The following is a 25,533-nucleotide window of genomic DNA, read 5'->3' as shown; positions in this document are numbered from 1 at the left end:
TGTGTGTGTGTGTGTGTGTGTGATAAGATTTTAAATAATACATATTTGAGCATATTTTCTTATTTATAGAAATTTATGTCACCTCATAACACGGGAGTCGATGATAATTTTCAATTTTCAAGTTTTTGTTTTAACGTGAATTTGAATTCGCGTTTATTATCATTATATAACACAAGTGTTGATTACAATTTTTTATATTTGATGAGTAAATTTTATTATATTTTTAAATAATATTCCAAAATTTTAAATTTATATATATTTAATAAGTAATAACAATGCCTGATTTTCCTTATATTAGGTGAGATCTCTCAATTATTCCAAGAATTGCATATTAATGTAATGGACTTATTTTCGTGATTTAATTTTCATTAGGTCATATTAGAATTTTACAAACTATAGGGACCACTTTAGTTTTATTAATAACTATAGGGAGAAAAGAGAAATTAGAAATTGATACCCAGTAAATTCTTCAACGGCCCCCCGAAGGCTTTAGCTAGGGCTTATCGGTGGGTTCTGGCCTTGCACTTCATTTCAACTTAGCTAGTTCATTCTCACTCTTTCATATTTCTAGAATCGATCAAGTAATTCGACAATCGGCATGTGGACACTCCGCAGAACTTCTATTTATCTCAAGTAATTGTTCTTTATCTGCGCCACTGTGTCGTGGGATTGCAGAAATTTTTAATTTTTTTACAGTACTGTGCTTTCAATGTTCCTGGGAACTTGAAATCTTGAGTGAAGGAAAAAGTCATAACTACGTACTTATTTATGTTTATTTTTGTTTCTTGCCATGCTTGCACTTTATGCTAGTTATGTGCGGGAATTGTTACTGCGTTTGAGCTGCAAGCATTGCAGCAATCTGTGTTTCAGTCAGTGAGTGTAAGAAATCGGAGAGAAATAGACTTTTTAAATTATTTTTTGGGATAAATGTTCTGGGTTCCTTTTATGTCTACACTGGCGATGATATCTCTGTGCTGGAGATTGATTATCATTAGCCCCACATTTCGCGATACGTATGTGCGTGCTTTCAGCTTTTCTTTGTCATTGTCTGTGTGGAAGCGCTGCATTTTGAGTAATTATATCAGAAAGCTTACTTTTGGTGATCGTGGGAAAAAATCAAGAACTCTTAGCTTTCTTTACTCAGGAGATTATCGACATGCTGTGGAATGCCATAATGCAAGTATTTCATCAATTTTCTGAGAAATTATGTTTTGAAGTGCGTGCTTAATAAGTAATTTGGTGTCAAATTGATCTGATAAAGTTCTATACTCCTAAGCTCATGCAGTTGAACAAAAAAAGTGGTTTTTCCTCCAGTATTATATTCGCCATATTCTGTGTTCTGATCTGTGGTCTTTGGATTATGGTTTTGACTAATCCGGTGTTCGTGTTATGGTTAACCTGCAGAGACAATTGAATTGAAAAATGAATTTATATTGAGAGTTTCTTTTGTTAATGAGGAATTCTTGGAATAACCTGAAATAGATGTTGCTTTTTGGTTATCTTTTATCCCTTTTGTTATTACTCATATCAGAATTTTAATTTTCTCTACTCTTTTGTAAATTCCAAAGGGTATGTGTCTTTGCCAATGAGACTGTTAGGGATTGTTCTTTGGATAACTGTAATCAGTGATATGAATGAAGAACCATCTTTATCTGAACCACTTCTCTGTTTTGTTCTTAAAGAAAAAGTTTTTGGGCCCCAAAGATGGGTTTTAATGTTTAGTGAACTTCTGGAAACTGTGGTTGTGAATATTTAAGAACAGTGGAATATATTTTGTCTATGTGTTTGTTACAGTTAAGGAAACTTTAGTCATGTTAGTCTTTGCATGGTAAAATGGGTTATATTGTTTTCGAGGTCATTTTATTGATATATATGTTTTTGCTATAGAAATCGGGGATTAAGTTATGGAGTCTCTCAAATTTGCTGCGAGACATCAGATAACTCAACTCGTCATTTGGAAAATTGTTATTCTGGTTTTGCTGAACCTCAAGAAAAGTTATTAGATGGGTTTCTATCTACTGCAAGATTCTACAACACTTCTACTTCTAAGTCGTATACAGAAATTCGTACTTTTTCTTCTCAAACTGGTCCAAAGTGTAGTGGAGAGGATGATGATGACTTGGAAGATGGTTTTTCTGATCTCGAAACTCCTCATGTTCTGGTTCAAGAAACTGTATCTGGTGATGAGAATAGTGATGGGCCAACCTCTGAGTCGGAGCTATCGGAAGAGGTAGATACAGATGACATGCAAAAGGAGTTGGAGGTTTTACGTACTGAGACTGGTGTTGGAGAAGCAAAATCTACCAAAAAGAGAGCTACTTCAGCAATGACTAGAGTCATCCTAGCCACTCCCTCATGGGTAAGCGAGATTATGGATAAATGGGTTAAAGAAGGAAACAAAGTGACCCAAGCAGATGTCTCGTTATGCATGATTGAACTTCGGAAACGGCGACTGTTCGTCAAGGCCTTGCAGGTGGTTTTTATAATATTTCATTGCACTTTGATCATACTCATTACATTTATCCTTCTATGCAATCTTGTTATCTAACAATGGCAACAATTATTTGGTGGCACCATTCTAAAAGTGTTGTACAGTAGATTATTCCATATTAAAGGGAAGAAGGGTCCTTCACTTGTGGTAGGGCTATAAGGTGACCATAGCTGGCTCTTCTCGAGCTTAGGATTTTCGAGCTCAACCTCTATGTATTATCACAAAAGAAAATTATCATTAATTTTATATGTAAAGCTCATGAAAGTATGCACGAGCTCAACTTCTGTGTGGTCTGAGTTTGCAAATATGTTTATTAAAGACTTTGTGAGCCCAAGCTAAGCTTGTGTACTGGAACTGAAGTTTGAGGTTCTTTGTTTTGATCTCAACATCCTTAAACATGAGATCGATTGATTTACACCCTTAAGCGTGAAAGATGCATATATGCATATGCATTCATTGGAATAGAGAAGATTTAGTATGACACTCATTTTTACTGTCCTACACTGCAGCTGTCAGAATGGCTGGAGTCGTCTAAGCATATTGATTTCATTGAGAGTAATTATGCTTCTCGCGTTGATCTAATTGCCAAAGTACGCGGTCTTCAAAAGGCAGAGACATACATTGAGCAGATTCCTGACTCTTGTCGAGGTGAATTAGTCTATCGTACTCTGCTGGCGAACTCTGTTTATCTGCTGAATACGAAGAAAACTGAAGATTTATTCAATAAAATGAAGAGTTTAGGATTACCTATTACCTGCTTTTCTTGCAATCAGTTGCTACTTCTATACAAGAAAACTGATAAGAAGAAAATCGCTGATGTTCTACTGTTAATGGAGAAAGAAAACATCAAGCCATCCCATTTTACTTACCAGGTTTTGATTGATGTGAAAGGGCAGTCTAGAGATATTTCTGGAATGGAACAAGTTGTTCAGACCATGAAAGCTGAAGGTGTGAAAGCTAGTACTCAACTTTTGGCATCCATTGCACGGCACTATGTCACTGCAGGGTTAAAAGATAAGGCTGAGACGATATTGAAAGAAATTGAAGGAGACGCTATAAAGAAAAATCCATGGGTTTCTCGATGGTTGCTCCCAATTTATGCTTCCCTTGGAAGGGAGGATGAAGTTGGGAGAATCTGGAAAGTTTGTGAATCCAATCCAAATTTTGATCAGTGTGTGGCAGCTATTGAAGCTTGGGGACAACTCAAGAAAATCGATAATGCTGAAGCAGCCTTTGATAAAATGTTGGAAAAAACCAAGAGACCCACCTCACAGCATTTTTCTGCTCTCCTAAGGGTGTATGCAAATCATAAGATGCTGGCGAAGGGGAAGGAACTCGTGAAGCGAATGGGAGAAACTGGTTGCACCATTGGGCCGCTCGCTTGGGATGCTCTAGTGAAGCTTTATGTTGGAGCTGGAGAAGTTGAGAAAGCAGACTCTATACTTGAAAAGGTTGTTAGTCAGAAAAGGGGCAGGCCCCTCTTTACTTCTTATTTCGCGATCATGGATGGGTATGCAAAGAAAGGTGACATACACAATGCTGAGAAGCTCTTCCTAAAGATGAAACGGGCTGGGTATGTCCCAGGGCTCACACAATATTATTCACTTCTTCAGGCTTACACAAAAGCCAAGGCTCCAGCTTATGGGTTCCGCGAGAGGATGAAGGCCGATAATGTTTTCCCAAACAAAGCATTGGCCATGCAGTTGGACCGAGCTAGCACAGTTCAAAAGTCGACGCTATCCGCGTTGCTGGAATAAGCATATTTTACGGTTGTGATTCTTGGGTCTGTACTGGCTTGTAGACTTACTGTGGTAGTTAATTTTTGGATTGAAAGTTATATTCTTGCTGTTTTGCTTCGTATTTTTCTCATGATTAAAGATATTCAATTCAATTATATAGTTACATTATAGGAACATGATAAATTTATGACGAAGTTGAACTAGAAAAATGCTTCTTTTTAACTCGTAATGACAGCAACTATAAATATTATTTTTAAGTATTTTGGAAACATTGAATTTCTAACTGGACGTATACTTGATGGGATTTGGAAATGAAAAAAATTGCAAGGATTTCATGAAATTTGAAAAAGAAAAATAATTTTTAATATTAAATTTGTATAAATTTTGGAATTTGAATAAGATAAATAATTTTTAATATTAAATTTGTATTACGTATTCATAAATTTTTAATCTATTTTCAAATTTTATAAAGTATCACCTTTCCAAAAATATGTCATACCCACATACTTCACTATAAATATAGTTTGAAAAAATTATTTTAAAACTATTTTATATTTAATAATATCTTTAAATTAGTTCTTCCTCTTAATATCTTCCATCGTTTGGTTACTTTTTCTCCATTTTCTAATGGTGAACTTTATTTTTATTTTCTCCATTTCTTAAAAAAGTATTTAATAAAAATAATATTCTTCTTTTCATATTTAAAAAAAAAATTCTTCTGTATAGGTAAATGGTATAGGAGTATTTACATAAATATGATTAATAACCAAGGTAATTTAACAAATAATTAATAATAAAATTTTCAAATATTAAATAATATTATTCTTAAATGTCAAATCAAATTCTTAAGTAAGAGTTTGAATTTATATTTATAACCAAAATAAAATTCTAAATTTATATATTTGAAATTTATTTAAATTGTATTTGAATTAATGGCTACAACGGTTCAAATATGGACATAATATCAAAAATTTAATGACATGCACAGATGAAATACATGTTCGAAGAAAGAAAAACACGAGGCAAAAAAAAAAAAAAAACTAGAACATGACACTTCGATGATTAATTGGCCAATTGTGGATCTCACACCAGAAATCTCTCCGAATTTGTGTATATTATCACAACTCCCGTGGATATCTAAAGTTGACATCTATTTGGGAGCGGACGTATTGAAATGTGCGTCAAAAGAATATACAGTATTAAGGTGGTTATATTTGCACTTGATGTCACCTTTCTTATTTTCATCGTAGAGCATATATAGTTGCAATTTTCTTGTTCCTTTTCGCAGTTCAAGTGATTTAAGCAGGTCTTCCATGTGAACAAAAATCAGACAACTGGTCTTTAGCTCCCAACAGAAGGCAAAACCAGTGAGACACACAGGCACAAGCCTTCTCTAATAGAAGTTTTGGATTCAACAGAGTGCAGTAGCATACCACTTGAGGTGCTTGAAACTTGATGCCTGGCCAGAATGCAAACCCATAAGCGGCATGTGCAAATCTTGAATTGGAGGAGGATCGTACAGAATCATAGTGCAACTCGTACAAATCCTTGAGTGATAGTGTTGACCAATGTTAGGATGATACCAATATTATTTGTAATGCTAAAAGTTAAATGTTGAAGTCGCCATTCTCATGGCAAAACAGAGTCGGAGTGAAAAAAGAAGAAATATATCACTAACGCTTAAAAATATTCAAGGTACAATTTTGATTGCATCGGATTAAGAGCAACTATATGTAACACGTTTTTAGGACACCAACCTCCTCGATACGAGCATTAGTTTCCAAAAACGAACTTTTTTAAGACAATTCCAAAAACGAATTGTCTTAGTCGTGCTGAATAGGAAGTATAAAAAGCTTTCATAAAACAGGTTCATATGTCGAGTTGATCAAGATTGAAAATGCTCGCAGATTTCTGAATAAGTTCCTTTCTGGTATCCACCTGAAACAAGGCACAAAGTCATGATAAGCATACATGTTAAGGATTCTGCACTTATTTTTTGAACTCGTGGCTAGTCGACTAGCTTTCCTGTTTCTATTAGATCTTCAGATATGTTTGCGGCAGCATCAACATATATACTTAAAATACAAAATGAATCGAACACCGTTGAAAAGGAAACAAGAAGAAATGGACACCAGAAAAAGAAACGAAGTTACTGTTTACTTACTCGGGCTCCCATGAGAGAAGAGAAGACAATGTTGGCTTCTGCTGCGTCCTCTACTCTTAATTGCTTCAGAAGCCGAGTTTCAGGATCCAATGTCGTTTCCCAAAGCTGTAAAGGCATCATCTCTCCCAACCCTGCATTTTACAAGTCATACTCATCCATCACAAATTCATTTGCTGACACAAAATTTCCAAAAGGAAAGCTTTTACCTTTGAACCGCTGTATGTTATATGACGCATTTGCCGGAAAAGAACTCTGAAGTTCTTTAAGTTCTGCATCATCATAACAGTAGTATGCATGTTTGCCCCTCTCGACCTGAACAAGTCATGCAACAAAGAAGATTGAAATCCGAATGATATCAGTAAGATTGAAACTTGGCCAGCTCGACTGACATCATTAGTAACATAGTTAACGAGAAAATGTCTTGAAAGATACCTTAAACAGAGGAGGAACACCAACATAAATGCAACCCTCGTCAAATAAAGCTCTCTGCAAGCAGTTAAACCCGGCATGTAAACTAAACTTCCCCATAAAATTTATAAAAATCAAGACCAAGTTCATCATTTTCTCGTTCTCTGGAGTGCATTAGCATTATCACAGGGGCAGCTATCCGCATGTGTCCCAAAACTTCACACAAAATTTATAAAAATCGAGACTAAGTTCATTATTTTCATATTCTCAGGAGTGCAATAGCATACCACAGGGGCAGCTATCCACATGTATCCCAAAATATCGCTCATTTTTGTAATCAAATTTTGCAACCATTTTTCACAACATTCGGGCACTTAGGAAATGACCCAAAAAAAGTCGCATATTTCCGCACCCCTTGTATATTAACCAGACACCAGTGAATATCCAAAATATATGTGTAGATGTTACTTGCACATTAGTAAGGCAACAAAAACATTGAAATAAAAATAACAACTTAAGACCAATTTAATCAAATATATTGGGTATGGGTTTTGAAATTAACCCGCGGGGTCAGATATATGTCAGACACAAATGTTCTCATATGCTGGGAGTTTTTGGAAGGGGGTCTAATGATAGTAAATTTTTTTGTGACTGATACCCACTAATCGTTATGATGAACTATAATCAAGAAAACAAGAAAAATGATAGCTCATTCATAGGTTTGAGTTCCACTTAGCATACCTGGTATCTAAAGAAGAAAGTCAACAACAGTGTTCTAATGTGAGCACCATCAACATCAGCATCTGTTAAAATTATGATCTTGTGGTAACGGAGGGAATCCTTCTTGAATTCTTCACCCTGTAAATAAAAACACCCACTTGAGCAAAAACCAAAAGGCAAAAGGTAAAAGATATTCAGTGGAACTATTTGGCCACAACAGTGAGAATGAAAGAATGACACCTTAACTCCAAGTCCCAGGGCAAGAATAAGATTTTGAATCTCTTCACTTTTGTACATGGCAGCTTCATCCTTTCGTTCAATGTTCAAAATTTTACCCCTTAAAGGAAGCACAGCCTGTAACATGTTGACATATAGCAGGTTCTTCATATCACTGTAAGAATTTATCAGTTTTGGGAAACTGTTGGCACAATTTGAAGTTTTTTGCTAGACAATTATCAGTTCCATATTCCAAACATCGATAATAAAGAAAATATGTGGACTAAAAACCTGCTATGTTTGGAACTTCTTAATATAGATTTCTAGGTTCTTCATTTTTGCAGGATACAAACAACATTGTGGATAGAAAGAATGTGTACACTAATTTCATCCAAAATTTTAACCTGAAACCGTCGATCACGACCTTGTTTAGCACTTCCACCAGCTGAATCTCCCTCCACAATGAATATTTCTGACAATTTAAGGAACTGGATGAATATTCACATTAGTAGATTTGTTGCCACATTATATTCGGATGGAAAATTAGTAAGAAATATCAGAAATGCCCTTTAGGGGTATTCTAAAGAGAAGAGGAGGAATAAGGAGAAGCGAGACTGAAAGGATATATAACATGTATTGCCACAGGTAACCTTTAATTGTTTGCATGCTATTCAGAATGTAGAGATGAATTTCTTCTTCGATCTGTTTCTCAAAGTTAAGAATTAGTTTATAACAAGAAGAAGTAATCAAACCAGATTCTTCAGGATCAGTAGCTGAACAATCAGCAAGCTTTCCAGGAAGGGACGATGATTTCAACACACTTTTTTGCCTCACCAATTCCCTGGCCCTCTTTGCTGCTTGAGCTGCCTATAAATAAAAAATGTACAGGAATCATATGAAGCATTTTAAGAACAGATACGAACAAAATGAAGATCACTCAAGCAATAAAAATAAAAATTTTGGAGCTTTATAAATGCAACATCATAATTGATGCCCAATGTACCTTGAGAGCATTGAGGGACTTTGAGAGAATCGCATCGAGGACATCGGGATGTAACTCCAAGTACTCAGTAAGATATTCTTGAATTGAATAATCAACAACTCTCCTCACTTCTGGGTTTCCTAATCTCGTCTTTTAAAATCAAAGAGATATTGCCAAAGAAATTGTTAGCATATCGCATTTAACAAGTAACTCGCAACATCTTTAGGGTTCTTCTTCCCAGAAAACTATTTAAACAATTATATACACTACATAACTTGTACCTTAGTTTGTCCTTCGAATTCGGGATTTGGAACTTTGATGGAGATCACACAAGTCAGTCCCTCTCTTACGTGCTCACCACTTAGATTAATCTCTTTGTCCTGGAAAGTGAGAGGTCTCCAGAAAAATATTAAGAACATAGGAGTATAAAAGAATTTTTTAAAAAAACTTTCAATGGTACCTTGATGAGTTTTGACTTCTTCCCTAGGTTGTTGAGTGTTCTAGTCAATGAAGCTTTCACTCCATCAATGTGAGTACCACCATCCACGGTCCTTATGCTGTTAGCATATCCTAACACTGTGTCTGAATACGAATCTGAACACCTGCGTAAATCAAGATATCCAACAACTTTCTGCTTCAGGAAGATACGAGCATCTCGCATTACTCTCTTTATATTATAGTATCTATACCATCTAACATATATTGCATCAAGGTAGCATGTGTGCATCCAACAAAGGATAAGAAAAGGAGGCAACAGAATAGGAAGCGAAATATTAAGATCTTATACCATTGAAGAGCCACATTGATTAAGATTCCATCTGCTTCTTTCTTGAATCCCACGACATCATGAAGAGGTCTCTGAATGAAAGAAGATTAGGTCATTTTGCAGAACAAAATAATTCGGTGGAATTATAGAGGCAAGGAGGTTGATAAAGTAAAATGACTTTTAACATCTAACAATTCTCAGAAAACATATAATTAACGACTTCCAATGGTCAAAGTAGTTTCCAGGGGTGTTGGTTTGTCATGATGCCTATGAAGAAGTCATTACTGATTACTTATTCTGTCTCAATGAATCCTTAAAGTTTTCTTCCCAACCATGAAATATAAATTCCATGACGAAATTAGTGGTTCACAAGCTTATTTGGCAGCAGATTAATCACAACTCACAATCTACTAAATATGTACACGAGTGAAAACAACACAAAGTTGAAAAAACAACCAAATCTCTAACCCCAACACAGCTGAAATCTACCTTTTTAAACAAAAGTATACAGGTCATGTATTACAGAATAATTTCATCAATGTGTTTCAGCAAGATATAGTTTAAAGGATAAGAATAAATTTGATTATCTTTATGGAGGAAACAGAAATAAACACATTGAATCGCTAAGAGCATATTAATTGAGAAAGAGACAACAATTTAGCAACTTTTCTTGTCTCTCTTTGTGAAAAAATGCAGGCTTCACTGAAAGACAGCTAGGGAAAAAGTATCACCTATCACAGAAGTATCATTCAGAGACTTTACTATAGCTAAGCCGCCACTATTGAAAACAAGAGCTATACAAACACCGATCATACCTTATCAGCATTAAGCCACTTTACATACTCAGTTAATCCTCCAGCATAGCTGTACTCACTATACAGTCTCTTATCGTGGTCTGCATCCTCCTTCTCGAGTGTTATTTTAACCTTCAGTTCAAAAAAGAATCAGCTAACTATTCACCTGTGCTAGATCACCATGTTCTCAGTAAATGGAAGTTATCAGAGGGTTTGATTTAGCATGGCAACCACAAGAATAACGAATGTTTAAAAGGAAATAGTTAAAAATATTCCTCAAAACAACAGAAACAAATTAAGTCCTCTTCATTTCATATTTTTAAACTAGACTAGCATGAATCACACAAATACACAGCACAGACTCAACCTACAGAAGGTAACCATAAAAAGATACATGAGGGCTCTATAACTACAGGCTACAAGGATATATAGAAAACAGGTGATTGTAAATTTCAATAACAATGACGGAAATTAAGCACGACCACCAACCAATGCTAGCGTTCTACCTCAGGATTAAGAAAAGCAAGCTCCCTGATTCTTCCAGATATTGTGTCGTGGTCGAATTCAATTGTGGTTGTGAATACTGAATAGAAAAATACACCAGTTGAAGGTCAATTATACAAGGATTTGAAATGCAATTGATGGAAAACATTTATAAACAACGAATTATCAGTCACACCAAATGAAATGACTCGAAGAAAGAAAAATGACCTTCTTTGTCCGGCCAAAAATGGATGCGCGTCCCTTGGAGGTCCTTTGAATCAGCAGGGAGTTCACGCGAGATTAATTTTGTCAAAGGCCTTCCATGAGAATATTTCTGCTTGTACTCCTTTCCATCTCGCCAGACTGTAACTTCCAGTTTCTGTCATAGGTAAATGCCAGAAAAGGAGAACCGAATTAGGCTAAATTCAAGGCCAATATCATCCTCTGACCTCTATTAGGTGTCTCCAACACTGAAGAATATCCGCTGGCGTAGTCTTATTCAATAGATGAAAAGATAAGATTATTTTTTGAATAGATGGAAGTTTGACAAAGTTCAAAGGTCACTTCATCTTTGAGCTGATTGCTTCTACCTTTCACTGAATATGAATGACGTGGCATGAACCACATTCAATATGTAAAAAATGTTAGAACTAGCTTCACTGCTTCATTTCTTTCCCCTTTTCTGGAAGCTTGAATTTTACTTATTGAAAAACACCATACATGGAGGACTTGAGATTATTGAAGCTGAGCTATACATGATCTATGTTTTGCTTACAGAGGAACATTTAATTTCTAAAAGTTTCAGATGATTTACAAAAGAACAAAAACATTAGCACTAAAAATTTACCACTGATGATGGCTAACCCTACACTACAACTAATTTTCAAGAAATTATGTTAGGAGAGATTACATGGTAGGCCAAAATCACACGGGTAGCTGAATAGCATCTAAATACATTAGTCGATTTATAGTCTGGCATTAAATTAAGAAAAATATAACTAAAAACCAACATGAAACAAAATCAATCTTCTGACAAACCAAGTATCTCAAACTAGGAAATGCGAAAGAGTGGCAATACTGGTGAGTATTGACACCACTGCAACATCTATCTTATTATGATGATATAACTACAGGCAATGAGACTATACCGTAGTGCAACATAAAAGAAAATCATTTCATAGAGATCACAATTAATTTTCAAGAAATTGCACATGATGTGAACAAGGTTCCATCCTTCACAAATTTTGAGAATAGACAACATGGGTTGCCGTAATATTTTCTCATCATTCCTACTTTAGATTTTTTTTCTCAGTGATATTTTAGTCCTTTTACCTTTTCCTCTCATATATCTTTTCATCAAACAAGTTCGACCAACTCATTCATTCTATTATGTTGGTGCACTTATTTAGCAAAAACAAAAGGCAGATAACTGGAGACTAATCACCTACGTAACACAATTCAGGTTAATATAACTGTCAGAAAGACTTCAAGATTACTGGAAAAGTAAAAGATTCCAAATAGCATGGACAACCAGATCTATTATCTGCCTGAAGAAAAATGTCCACAATGTTGAGATCTGATGAATCCGAGATGAATACCTCTGACAATGCATTAACGACTGATAGACCTACACCATGCAATCCGCCGGAAACACTGTAACCACTACTTGTACCACCAAACTTGCCTCCAGCGTGCAAAACCTGTAGTGATAATTTTTAAGCATGAATGAATTGCAAGCTATGGCAAAGATACTATCCCATTGTTTTTGTTTTCAATAAGCATTGTCATCAATTTAAATTCAACAATGAAACAACAAACACGCAAGGTGCAAAACATGACCCCTGAAACAATAGCATGTATAAATAACTCAATATAGCATTCATTCCTATTCGCTTCAACACAAAGTTTTTCCACGGTAAATCAATGTGAACATGGGAGTATTGGGGGCAAACCGAAAACCTGCTTCCTTCGCTGGTACCATTGATTACAAAATACACAAAGAAATATCTTACAGAAGAACTATAGAAACTGACATTGTCAAGTCCAGATGATTCATTCACCTCCACGTGTGAAACAAGAATAAATCTTGTAATATTAAGAAATTCTGAAACTTGGACAAGAGTACGACCCAAACCCTATACTCTTTTATCCTATTATCAACTGTTATTAGTTAACCTGAAACTGATACTCAGAACTGATATTACAAGAGATTAGAGAATACCGTCAAGACTGTCTCCAAAGAAGATTTTCTTGTGGCTGGATGCAAGTCGGTTGGAATCTGTAATGCACAAGAGTAAGGAGGTAAAGATAAGTTAACACAACCCAACAAAGTTACAATTTCCAAAAATACCATGGCAACTCACCCCACGCCCATTATCAGTGATGCTCACAGAATTGTCCGCCAATAGAACAACATCAACCTTTGAAGCAAATCCTGCTTGAGCCTCATCAATGGCATTATCCAAGATTTCATAAACCTTAGAAAGAAGTAAGATCAACAAATTACTGACATAATTCCGGCAATCATCCGCTTAGCACATCACAAGAATGTATATTGCAGGAAAAAAGAGAAATAAACCAAATGATGCAGCCCACGGAAGCCGGTGCTTCCAATGTACATGCCAGGCCGTTTCCTCACGGGGTCTAACCCTTCTAATACCTTGACAGAAAAGTTTAATCAGAAGCACTGATTCTGTATAGACACGCTCAGGTAAAAATCGGCGCAGCGAGGATACATATTCATCTATGTAATTCACCTGAATCTGCTCTGACCCATATTCTTTTGAAACTTTACTCTCAAGAAAAGCCTCAGTGCTGATACTTGATGACATAAATGCTCTGGGAGACACTATATTCCATGGCAAATGCTTACTCGAAACACCTCTCAAATTATCACTCACCCTGAAAGAAACAAGACCGTAAACAAAGATAACAGACAATAACACATGAACTAGAATCAAGAAAAAGTTGAAAGAAAACTTTTCCACACCCTGATGCTCGAAGTCGCACATTTCTATATAGTTACACCATTGGTGTTCGATAAAAATGCATACCCCCACGCAATTACTTAAAACTAGGTTACGATTCAGTGTCTAATTCCAGTTCACGAAAACCAAAACGAGGACAACTTACAGCGTAGATGGAAAGCCACTAATCCTGTTAAATTTCTGAAACTTTCATAAAATTGACTACTAAAGTACAGAACCCTGGTACTCTAACGTTGTCCCATAAGTTTCCCAGGATAAATATTAGTAAAACTTAAACTTGATATTCCCATAGTCCTTGAAGCGCTGCCTTAAGCAAGTGGGTGCTTAGAAACACTTATACATCAAATAAAATTTATGTACAGCACCTAAAAATAACGAACAGACACACACACACGCTGCACAACCCAACACGTATTTCGTTTCTCCAATATTTTCCAGGGAAACCAGCAAATGAAACTAGCTCAAAAAATCGATACACCCCAACATGATATTCAAGAAATGGAAAATGATTCACCTGCTGATATGAAGTACAGAGGGTCGTGCAAGGGTTGAAGAAACAGTGATACTACATTTACCATCGAAGTTCAGAGTGTGAATGAAAGAAGAACACAAGAAACGTAAGGCCATGCGTTTCGCAGATAAGTTTGGCCTCAGTAGCAGAGCCATTAACGTAAAACCCTTCGCCCTTTTTCCTTCCTTCTTAAAAATGTCGTATCGGAAGAATGATGGTTGCTTGGTTCTGAGGTATAGAAGAGCGGGCGAAGATAAAGGTGCAAACTTGTAAACCTCGGCATCAATGCCCGAAAATAATTACAATTTCAAATATTTTTTTATAGTTGGAAAAAAAGTAAAATTAGATATTTTAAATTTATTTCTTACATATTAAAATGAATTTAAAATTCTTTCAATAATATACATAGGTATTTAAAATTTATTCTATTTTTTATGGCTAATTTGTAAATAAGTAAGTATGGATTTATTATTAACAATACAACAATAATTGAAATATATAAATTTCAAATTCATCTTTCTAAATACAACCTAAATTAATCGAGCTGAAAGTTTGCTTTGAAAAAATATTTGATTCGTTTTTTAAATTATCGACTATGAATTGTATTTGAACATGTTCGAATTATTTTTCAAGAAAACTCGAGTCAAATTATTTTGTTGGGGTTTAATATTTTTTAACATATTACAATTATATATTAAATAAAAATATACTTTGTTTTCGAATAACTCTCATTATATTCCAATGTACAAGCTGAACTTTAACTTGAGCTCGAATATATATAATTCGAGTTGAATCAAACTTTAAATTTTTTCCATATTCTGTTCGATTCGATCATCTTGTAATTTTCATGATTTTTAGTCCCCAAATGTAAATATCTCTACTTTTACCACAATTACATATTGACAAGCTGGTAAATAAGATTCGATGACATTGAATCTGGTACGATGGGTACACAGTTGATGACAAGTTTGATGAAATGGTTATTATGTTGGCTATGAGTTTGAGTATTAATCTTGTACATTTACGTCGGGTCGGGTATCATTTAATCCCTCAAAATAATAGATCACATTTTTTCATTAAAAAAGTTCCTCCAAAGATAACATCGTCATCTCTATTTAGATTCATTTTGATCAAAATTTCCTTAATAATTTTATAAAAAATTTCATAATTATGTGGACATGAACATTTCATCCCTATTTAGATATTTTTCGATTAAAATCCACCAATAATTTTATTAAAAAAATTATAATTATGTGGTCATGAACATTTATAATAAACTTGAAAATTCTCAATAATACTTACATCATCTTCTTCTTTTAGTTTGTTCGTAAAAAATTCCATGATTATGTTGTCATGAACATTTTACTTACATCATTTTCTTCAATTAGTTTGTTCATGATATAACTTTGAATAATTTTTTTATCATCATTGTCGTTCATAGACGGATCAATTTTTGTAACATTAATATTGTCTTGATTTTCTAATTTTAAATCCTTAAAATTATCAATTATTTCTTTCCTCGTTATTTTATTGTTGTCACTAAAATATTATCAACATCTCGAATTAGTTTTGAGATAATCATACTTCTCTTTATTTCCTTTTTCCTACGGAGTTTGGGTCTTTAGTCGACCGACTTAGGAGACACATTAGATGTGAACCTATATAGATGTGTTTGTGAACCAAGTGATCGTGCATATAAATATTTTTTTTATTTATTAGATCTTTTGTGAACGGTCTCACGGATCTAAATCTCTGAGACGAGTCGACTCGATCTATATATATTTTTAACATAAAAAATATTTTTTTCGTAAATTGGATGGCAGAAATTCATCTCATTAAATTAAAATGTGAGACAATTTCATAAAAGTCTTTTTGGTTTCTTTAATTAAAATTATTCATCTACTTATTTATTCATAAAATGAAAAGTAATATGTATGTAATTTATGTGCAAAATTATAAATTTAATCGAATTTTTCAGTTCATCATTCAAGTGAGCTGATCTAACATTTTATTGTATTTGAAAACTGATTCGATGGGTTTATTATACATTAGTTAATCGATTCCATATCTCTAAGTTGAGTTTGATATTTTTTGCAAAAAATAATTTGTATAACACAAGAACTAAGTTGAGTTTGATATTTTTTGCAAAAAATAATTTGTATAACACAAGAAAATAAGATAAATGATATTATCTTACTAAAGTTTAAAAAATGATTTTTTGTTTTAAAAAAAGCATATATTCCTCAATTATGGTTGGAATCGGGGTATGTATCCGTCACGTAACCGTCATAACCAATCACAGTCCCTATAAATTTTGGGAGCCTTTTTTTCTCCCGAATGTTCGGGATTCCGTCGGATAGAGAGATGATATCTCAAATTTTGTTTTATAAAAAAAAATTGATTGAGGCTCTCCAAACACATATTGAATATAGATAAAACATGCCAAACATTTAAAGTAAAAATCAACAAGTTTTAAATGGTCCACGATTCAATAAGCCACGAATCAGTTGAGACAAAAACTAAAATATCTAGCAAATCCAATAAAGTGCCTTGGTTAATCCAAAGCATGAGTCAATTGAAAAAAAAAAATTTAGTAAGTTTGTATTACATCACAAATAATTCAATACAAAAATTTGTGTGAGACGTTTTCACGGGTCGTATTTTGTGAGACATATATCTTATTTGGGTCATCCATGAAAAAATATTACTTTTTATGCTAAGAGTATTACTTTTTTTATTGTGAATATCGGTATGATTGACATGTCTCACAGATAAAGATTCATGTGACCGTCTCACAAAAGACTTATTTATGATTCAATTAGCTCGGTTTTATTTAGAAATCAAGAACTTAAGCAAGAACTCCCCTCTCGTGATAATGACTTAAGAGTCTACAATTTTGCAGTGGTAATTCTTCATAAATATGAAATTATAAATTTCAATTGATATTAAGCGTATACTAAATGATGATTTATACCAGAAAATCTAAATTATGACCGATGAAAGAAAATATGACGATTATGTAATAAAGATATTATTATTATTATTATTATTATTATAATATATTGATAATTCGGTCTGGCCGAGAATCCTATCGGGCGAAGATTATACGCCTGATAATTCTCTCAACGTCGATCGAGATGAGAAAAATTCCAACAACTCGGATTGGGAAAACGGAGGGTCTAAATATTTTCGAGGTGAAAATGAGATGATATTTATGATAACTCGATATTTTAAGGATTTTGTAATACATACTCAAAACAACTAAAAAAAACAAACATACTCCTTATATCACAAATGTTGAAATTATTTAAAAGACAACAAATAAAAAAAACCCGAAGTTTATTGCAATTTTGCACTTAGAACCTTGAAATTAAACGATATTTAACCCGACAATTTATATTATTATTATTATTATTAATTAGTAATAATCCTTTTTTCGTTTGTTGTTTTATTAATTATTAATATTAATATCTTTATTTAATTAAAGGAAAAAGAAAAAATGATTTCCCTCCCTCATTATTTTCCTCACATACGAGTCTGTGAACGCACGCTTCCTCCACTTTCTTCGACAGATCAAGATACTCGTACTTCTTCCTTCGCACTTCGCTATTTGATTCATAAACCTAACCAAAAGTTTCACAAATTTCAGGCTCAGTGCTTTTGATTTGTGGTTGTACGTTGAAAAAAATACTGTGGGGAAAGAGGAGTTTGGGGAGTGACTGAGCTAATATTGAAAACCGACCCTTTTTGTTGGGTTGTAGCAGTTGCAATTGACAGTTGTAAGTCAGTGGACGTGAACCCTAGTCTCTTGATGTTTTATATGGGTAAATTCGACCGCCCCTTCAAAGAATTTTACCTTCTGGTGTGGTGCTGACCTGGGTTTGTCTTTGGATTTATTTTGTTTTTCTCTTTGTGGGTTTTCGGATAATATCCTCAAGCACAGGTTTTTTTGTGGCGGCTTCTTATATTTCTGGATTCTTTGCTGTGCGGTGCTTCTGAAATTTCCTAGGTTTTTGCTGGTTCTTCTGTATTATCTACTTTGTGGATTATTCTTCTCGAAACCAAGATCTTCTTGGATTCCTAGGATTTTTATTTTCACTAGATTTACTGGCAATTTTTATAAATTTCGAGTCATCATTCTGGTCGTTGTGGTTTGAATCTCTGCATGCTTATCTGGGGAAATGGTGAATCGTGGCACCAACAGCAGCAATAATAATCCAGCCGATGGGAATAGGAACCTATCAACTGCTTCTTTAGGTGCTGGTGGAGGAGCTACAAGGTCATGGGGAACCACTGTTTCTGGTCAATCTAGAACGACAAGCGGAAGTGTGGGTTCTCCCTCGAGCCGAAGCGAGTCTGCGGTGGCAACTCCAGTCAGTGAGAGCACTTGCCTTCGGTTGAACAATCTTGATATCCAAGGAGACGATGCTGGATCTCAGGGGACATCTGGGTGAGACGTTGAGTCTTTCATTTCACTTCATTGCGCTGCAGGCCAGAGGCCTTTAAAGCTAGTGTAATGTGGTTTACTGGTTTATAATCACTTGAATCTTGCTGATTAGTTTTGTGGATTTATAGTTTCAAATAAAAAAGTCAAAGAGTAAACATTGCAGAATTGTTGCAGTGAGAAGAAGACCTTGTTGACATGCAATGAACATTGTAAACCACGTACATCTGAGGAGTCTAGGAAAAGGACAATATAGGTTGTGGGTTTATACACCATATTATCCTAGATTTAGGGGTCCGGGAAACTAATGTGGGATCACTATATTTCATACCACTGCATAAAAAATTGGACAAAAAAGGTTTTTTTAAAGATTATTTGTGCCAATGATTGAGCTATGGTTCACATGACTAACACAGAAAAAGTTGAATTAATTGTGTGTAACCATGCTGATCACTACTCACAGTTAGAAGAACTTTTGGAATGTTTACAAATGCGAATGCCGACTCTGACAGTGAGAATCTTCTTTCCCTTCGCAACTGTAATTGTATCATACTTTTTTTAAACAGCAAAGGGAAGAAGAAGAGAGGTCAGCGTGCTGTTGGTGGCGATAAGGGTGGTCGAGGGCTTCGCCAGTTTAGCATGAAAGGTTTTTGTTTATCATATGTTCTTATTCCGTTTCATTCTTTCTGAAATTGTTACCTACGCAGCATGTTCGAATGAACATTTCTAAGTTTATTCTTTGTAGATAGTTGTCCAGCGAGATTGCATTCAACAGATGGTGTATATAACTAACATAGTACCTTCTGCTTTTTAAGACTAAATAAACAAGACAAAGAATGAGTCAAATTTGGGAAGCCAATGCAGAATTTAACATGAAACCATATCTTTGTGAAATTTATAGGCTCTAATTTGTGCATAGTAATTTATCCTCTGGTTCTTCACACATGGAAATGACACAGAGTTATGGTGACTTTGGTCACAAAATAATTTTGTTTTCAAAGGGTCTGTTATTGTTGGGTACGACTATATTTGGTTAATAAAGTATTAATGAACTAATGATCAGAATTCATACGTTATTTGGCAGTGGCACATTTTCTTAGTCGGGTTTCTATTAGGCTGTCATCAGGTATGGTTCGCATTTTTTGAGTTAGAGGGCTACTCTATAAAATAATTAACAAATGGGTAATAAAAGCAAGTTAAGGAATTCATGTGGTTTGGTCAACAAGCCTTAATTTGTGTGACCGAGTTACTGTTCTACTGTAATAGAATTATAGAAAGAATTTAGAATGTGCTTGATACTATTATGCAAATCCTCAACGATGTACCCATAACTAGTCAATCAATTCCTTTTAGCTATAATCTTGACATTCTCTAGAAGTTACCATGTTGATGGCCTACAAATATTTGTCCATCATTAGCTTGTGCCGTAGATTATTCTTGGACTTCTTAAGCTAGTTGGTCCTGAACTGTAAACATGTAGCCTTCCAGAAACCTATTCTACCCATGCTTACAAAATTTGTTCATTGCACCTAATCAGAATTGTGAAGTCTAGGGCTGTTAAATAATAAACAATGTTGTAAATTGCGGTGGCGGGGCGGTCAGTGACCACTTACCACCTCGGCCGCTTAGATGATTGAATTTTTTTATATTTAATTTTATATAATCATGCAATATATGCATAAATTAAATGATGTTTATTAGAAACTAAAAGTTATAACCTAGTGGGCTAGCCTGGCGGCGGCAGCGATTTGAGGTGGAGGAGGTAGGGCTTGTGGGTGATTGGATTGGGATCATGTTTTGAAGACAGAGATTATAATATATTATTAACTATGATTTTTTTAAATTTTTATGGACCTTTTGCGCGCCCGCCTAACCCGCCCCATCTCACCTCGACCGCCTACATTACCGCCTAGGAGAAAGGTGGTGCGCCTGAAGGCGCCATCTGCCTAGCGGTCGCCATTTAGACCACTGACAATAAAACATCAAGTTGCAGTGTTGAGCAATCTAAACATAACTTACAAATGTGGTAGCAGTGGTGCGTTGCTTTTTGGCAGATTTTTTGTGGGCCATGCCAGGCAATTACATTACCAACTAAATGATTCCTTGCGGCTTGCAGACATGAGAACAAGAGGTAACTAGGCAACCACAAAGTGTAACAAGCTATCCATGAGGTCTTGGTTAGTCGTCATGTTAGCCAGAGCCAAAATATAAAGTATACAATGGCTAATATTATGTTTTGTTGGTTGCCTAACTTCATAGACTAATGATTACCTTCCCTCCTACTTATCATAGGAGATCAAACCTTCTATGTGGAGGCAATGGTTTGTCCTCTACTACATTGTTGAGATGGAAAAGCTGGAAAGGACTTCGTAAATACAGAATTATAACAAGATACTGCATGTCTCTTTTATGGGATTAGAATGGTTAATTTACTTGCCTTGTTCAAATTGATACTTTGTATGATGTAGAACTAGAGAACCAATGGGATATCAATTCTAAATATATATGCTTACTTTCTTTAAATTGATTACGAAGGAACAACCAATTCATTCATGCGTTATGGGCTCTAATTGCCTTGTGAATCATCTTGCATCGGTAAACTGGTAACAGTCTTCCGTTTATGCTTATCGCAAAGCATTGAATGCTATTCTGCTGTACATAGTACAAAATCTGACATGGTCATGTAGACTCAAGGGTGTGAAATAACTGATAAGTAAGTTTGGGTTTTGTTGTGTTTCACTCTTAAGAAATCTTAATAAATTTATGTCATCATCACCACTTCGTGGTTCCAAGAAGGAAATTATAGTAGGGAATAGTTTTAACTGTAAGAGATAATTGTTTAACTAAAAACACAAATCAAGTGGTGGCTATTACTGTGGCTTATCAGTTATCAAAATTTTATTTCATTATGACTCTTTATTTGGGTTGAGTAATGGTTAATCTTTGTTTTCGTTGTGGATAGTGTGCGAGAAAGTGGAAAGCAAAGGGAGAACTACATATAATGAGGTCAGATGGCTTACGTAAATTCCCTCTGTTTCCCTTTTTGTTAAAGTTAATCGCAAAATTTCTCTTACCTGCCTCTGGTTTATTCAATCTGGGTATTGCTCATGATATCCTAATTGTCATGATGGTTTGATATTAGAGGAAATGTTAAGAGGTCTGGAGTCATGTGCTATTTGTCTACTTCTGTATTTATTTGGCATTTTCCAATTTGTGGTGCCGTATGGTGGTTTAGTCCTGCAACTTGCACCATTTCAATCACTGTAATGATGTCTCTATCCTTTTCTATCTGAATCTGACAAATAATGTCTCCTCAGGTTGCTGATGAACTTGTCGCTGAATTTGCAGATCCTAGCAATTGTGTAACATCTCCAGATCAGGTTTGTTACTGTTTTGGACCTTTAGTTTTATATCATGTTTTGCTGCAAAACCTGTTGTCCAGGCTTTAAATTTTGACCGTATGGCAGCAACAATATGATGAGAAAAACATACGTCGAAGGGTATATGATGCTTTAAATGTGCTAATGGCAATGGATATAATTTCTAAAGATAAAAAGGAAATTCAATGGAAGGGTCTACCGCGGACTAGTCTGAATGACATCAAAGAACTTAAGGTTAGATTTCCGTTCCTTCTTTTTACTATGTTCTTTACCTTTTCCATTTCATCACATGAATGTGCCATTTTTCCCGGATTCTCTCTTACTGTGCGAAATAATTTTTATTTACATTAGCCTGCTAGCTAATTCGTCCCAACGGGATAAATTGACTGCAGACTGAAAGTCTTGGACTTAGAAATCGAATTGAAAAGAAAGCAGCATATTTGGAAGAGCTCGAGGAACAAGTAATATTTCTTTCTTGTGTACACTGACTGCTTCACTGAGGTTCATTGGAAGTTGATTTAAGATTTCTTTGTTATGTAACTGACTGCTTCACTGAGGTTCATTTGAATTTGGTTTCTTGATGTGTAACTTAATTAAATTTTTTCCATAGTATCACTTCTTTCGTTTTCTCCATTCCAATTCTTTGCTGCAGTATGTTGGCCTTCAAAACCTGATACGGCGGAATGAAGAACTATATAGCTCAGGAAACACTCCAAGTGGTGGAGTGGCATTGCCTTTTATTTTGGTTCAGGTAGAGTTGATTGTTATTTCTGTCAACATTGGCACATGCTTTTTCAAAAAGAAACTTTAATTTTGTGATGTTTGTTATATATGCATGTCTGAGCTCCTGAAATTCTCGACCAAAAAAGGTTGAGTTCAAGCTCTGAGCTCAAAATAAATTAGTTCGGCTCGCAAGCCAGCTCACATTCTCAAATCAGGTTTATGAAATCTGTTCATAAATATGTTCACATCTCAAATCATGAGGTTGGCTCGCGTTCAAGCTCGTGAACTCTTTCATGAGCTCTATATATAAAATTTTATAAGTTAATAATATTAATACCACATACATAAAATTAAAAATATTAATTTTATTGTATCATTATTTAAATATAAAAATTATTTTTGAGATTGAAAGCTCATGAACAACATTTCAGCTCAAGCTCAAACTCTAACCCTTTGGCTCTTGTTCAAAATAAGTTGGTACATTCATGATTGGCTCTTTCTTGGCTTTTCTCTTGGTGTTAAGTAGGATTGATAATTCAATATATGTATTAAGGTTTTTTTCCGTATCAATTAATCATGATTGAAGTGCCCTTGGATGTTTAGCATTTATGGGGACTTTCCATCAACAACCTTGACATTCATTCACATAAGGTGAAGTGGAAATTCAAACAGTGCATGGAAAGAACATCATCAAAATTTATTTTGCCTCATTGGTTTCTTTTGTATTTCTGATAAAGGACTTTGTAAAATGGCATACTACATTCGGAGAAGCTTTTGACCAGGTTGCACTTACATGAAGATAAACTATAATAGTGATATCTTGTGTATAACCGTGCTTATGGTTTTTATTCTTCATTGGGTTTGTTTTCATGATCGTTTGACATAGAGCTAAGATGCACTTTTGGATATCATTCTTATATTTGCTTTTTAAAAATTATAGACTCGTCCTCATGCCACAGTGGAGGTGGAAATATCTGAAGATATGCAGTTGGTGCATTTTGATTTTAACAGGTAAGGGAATTTTTCAAGGCATTTGCCCTGAGTATGTAATTAGCTGAAGGAAAGTTTCTGTTGCATACTTGCATGCCACACTAGGGATGGCAATTTCCTCCGAACCCGTTGGAGGATCCGATACCCGACCCGAATAGAAGAGGGTATGGAGGGATTTTTAGACCCGATTAAATAGTTGAGTAATCGGGTATGGGGATTTTCGGGTTCGGGTATGGAGGCGGGTTTGATATAATCCGACCCACACCNATATATACTTACTATAAAACGTGAATAATTTTTCTTGTTGTTCATTTAAATAATTTTTTAAATATTCATAACTTCATTGAAACAATTTAAATTTGAAAAAATTCAATTGTATATGATAATTGAGTATTTGGGTAGGGTATGGGTATCCGATAACCCGATGGGGATGGGGATGGGGATGAAATTCAATACCCGATGGATATGGGGATGAATTTAATAAATGAGTATGAGGATGGATGTATGGAATCCGACCCATACCTTACCCATTGCCATCCCTATGCCACACATTGACTTTTAAAGAATGCTTTGAGCGACTTCAAAAGACATGATGATGCACATATATTTTTATGACATATTTTGTACCCCCAAGCCATTTAAGTGCATTTTTCTTCTGGGTTTTTTACAAGCTTGGATTGCATTAATTTCAAATTTTATGTGGCCCCACACTGTACATGCGTTGAATTGAATCAACATGTTTAAAGAAACAATGATTCCAATGTTCCTAACACAAGATTCTTTCATTTCTTTTCAGCACTCCTTTTGAGCTACATGATGATTATTACATTCTCAAAGCAATGAAATTTTGCGAAAAACCAAGTGATGGAGGGGAGAGCTCCCATGTGCCCGATTACCAACCTCAAGTCCTTCATCCTTCAACATCAAACATTCCGGCCATTCCTCCTGCCTCGCCTTCCCTTCCTGGAATATTGAAGGCACGTGTTAAAAATGAGCATTAGTTTCTCACACCTTCTGTATATCATGTAAAAATATGAAATTGAATCGTGTGCGCTCATTTGTAGCTTTTCACCACCTTAAGAAATTTTCACTCAACCATAGGAAATGGAAGGTTTTAGGATTCCCTTTTTGCTTCTCTGATCATCTAGCATTTTCATTAGTTCATAGAATCGTATCCAGGTTTTTCATTTCAGTTCTTGGTATCTGTATATATATATGTGTGTGTGTGTGTGTGTAAGAACTTGTACCAATGACCGATGAGTCAAATTTGACCTTTCTTTATAAATGTTGATCATCCACTGATAGGCACTAAAGATCACTTACAAGTATTGCTGTGCTCCGGGGGTTCTGGTAACTTAATTTTTATTATCTTGTCTCCGTTTAGCTCGGAATGAAATGCATTTTTTTAATACATTTGTGGTGTTTATGGGTGTTTCATTGCCAACATCCTCGATATTTTTTGCGTATCAACCTCAGAGAAAAAGCTTTATTTAAATAGATCTCATGAAGTTTGTTGAAAGTACTGATGTGATATTTTACACATTAATGTCTACATTGGTTTCTTGTCAGCACCACGTCAAAAAACAGTTATAATTTTCACAAAAAAATTTAAACCGACAGAAATAACATAGATAATTAAAATTACAACAAAAATTTAAGATAAAAAAAACCAATTTTCTCTTTATAAATATTCAAATAACGAAAAATATAGACATCAATAGAAAATTAAGAAGTA

At 34.8% G+C, this 25,533-nt stretch overlaps 3 protein-coding genes across 4 annotated transcripts; 2 read left to right on the top strand and 1 right to left on the bottom strand.

The window, feature by feature from the left end:
• Positions 1 to 462: 462 nt before the first annotated feature.
• On the top strand, positions 463 to 4,372 carry LOC140962997 (pentatricopeptide repeat-containing protein At1g80270, mitochondrial-like). Its single transcript, XM_073422178.1, has 3 exons — positions 463 to 633; positions 1,888 to 2,473; positions 3,001 to 4,372. The coding sequence occupies exons 1-3, from the start codon at positions 599 to 601 to the stop codon at positions 4,246 to 4,248; spliced, it is 1,869 nt and encodes a 622-aa protein (XP_073278279.1). The 5' UTR covers positions 463 to 598; the 3' UTR covers positions 4,249 to 4,372.
• A 1,509-nt stretch (positions 4,373 to 5,881) lies between these two features.
• Positions 5,882 to 14,551, bottom strand: LOC140962921 (DNA gyrase subunit B, chloroplastic/mitochondrial-like). Of its 2 annotated transcripts, none has more exons than XM_073422020.1 (21): positions 14,265 to 14,551; positions 13,520 to 13,664; positions 13,342 to 13,422; positions 13,127 to 13,240; positions 12,985 to 13,041; positions 12,362 to 12,463; positions 10,992 to 11,142; positions 10,787 to 10,863; positions 10,302 to 10,412; positions 9,508 to 9,578; positions 9,181 to 9,322; positions 9,002 to 9,100; positions 8,742 to 8,870; positions 8,491 to 8,605; positions 8,143 to 8,210; positions 7,763 to 7,876; positions 7,544 to 7,660; positions 6,827 to 6,880; positions 6,601 to 6,706; positions 6,395 to 6,525; positions 5,882 to 6,168 (listed from the first exon to the last, which is right to left on the bottom strand). In XM_073422020.1, the coding sequence occupies exons 1-21, from the start codon at positions 14,414 to 14,416 to the stop codon at positions 6,100 to 6,102; spliced, it is 2,205 nt and encodes a 734-aa protein (XP_073278121.1). In that variant the 5' UTR covers positions 14,417 to 14,551; the 3' UTR covers positions 5,882 to 6,099. The 2 variants fall into 2 exon arrangements, with proteins under 2 accessions (XP_073278121.1, XP_073278122.1); XM_073422021.1 differs by having other exon boundaries at positions 13,520 to 13,658.
• A 3,213-nt stretch (positions 14,552 to 17,764) lies between these two features.
• Positions 17,765 to 25,109, top strand: LOC140962767 (transcription factor-like protein DPB). Its single transcript, XM_073421750.1, has 9 exons — positions 17,765 to 18,711; positions 19,272 to 19,351; positions 21,668 to 21,711; positions 22,023 to 22,085; positions 22,173 to 22,319; positions 22,478 to 22,546; positions 22,738 to 22,836; positions 23,749 to 23,819; positions 24,595 to 25,109. Exons 1-9 carry the CDS (start codon positions 18,443 to 18,445, stop codon positions 24,797 to 24,799), a joined length of 1,047 nt encoding a protein of 348 aa, XP_073277851.1. The 5' UTR covers positions 17,765 to 18,442; the 3' UTR covers positions 24,800 to 25,109.
• Positions 25,110 to 25,533: the final 424 nt, after the last annotated feature.

Source organism: Primulina huaijiensis, chromosome 17, assembly GCF_012295235.1.
Source record: "Primulina huaijiensis isolate GDHJ02 chromosome 17, ASM1229523v2, whole genome shotgun sequence".
Lineage (NCBI taxonomy): Eukaryota > Viridiplantae > Streptophyta > Magnoliopsida > Lamiales > Gesneriaceae > Primulina > Primulina huaijiensis.
This window is presented reverse-complemented; position numbering and strand designations above follow the sequence as displayed.

Bases quoted from the DNA above. Each gene is read 5' to 3' on its own strand.
- LOC140962767 (XM_073421750.1), top strand. From the start codon at position 18,443: ATGGTGAATCGTGGCACCAACAGCAGCAATAATAATCCAGCCGATGGG. The intron at 21,712-22,022 runs GTCAGATGGCTT...ATGTCTCCTCAG, and splicing joins GGAGAACTACATATAATGAG to GTTGCTGATGAACTTGTCGC. The intron at 23,820-24,594 runs GTAAGGGAATTT...ATTTCTTTTCAG, and splicing joins GTGCATTTTGATTTTAACAG to CACTCCTTTTGAGCTACATG.
- LOC140962921 (XM_073422020.1), bottom strand. From the start codon at position 14,416: ATGGCTCTGCTACTGAGGCCAAACTTATCTGCGAAACGCATGGCCTTA. The intron at 12,464-12,984 runs GTATTCTCTAAT...TTATCACTACAG, and splicing joins CTTTGGAGACAGTCTTGACG to GTTTTGCACGCTGGAGGCAA. The intron at 9,579-10,301 runs GTATGATCGGTG...TCTTTCATTCAG, and splicing joins AGTGGCTTAATGCTGATAAG to AGACCTCTTCATGATGTCGT.
- LOC140962997 (XM_073422178.1), top strand. From the start codon at position 599: ATGTGGACACTCCGCAGAACTTCTATTTATCTCAA. The intron at 634-1,887 runs GTAATTGTTCTT...TTTTTGCTATAG, and splicing joins AGAACTTCTATTTATCTCAA to AAATCGGGGATTAAGTTATG. The intron at 2,474-3,000 runs GTGGTTTTTATA...CCTACACTGCAG, and splicing joins TGTTCGTCAAGGCCTTGCAG to CTGTCAGAATGGCTGGAGTC.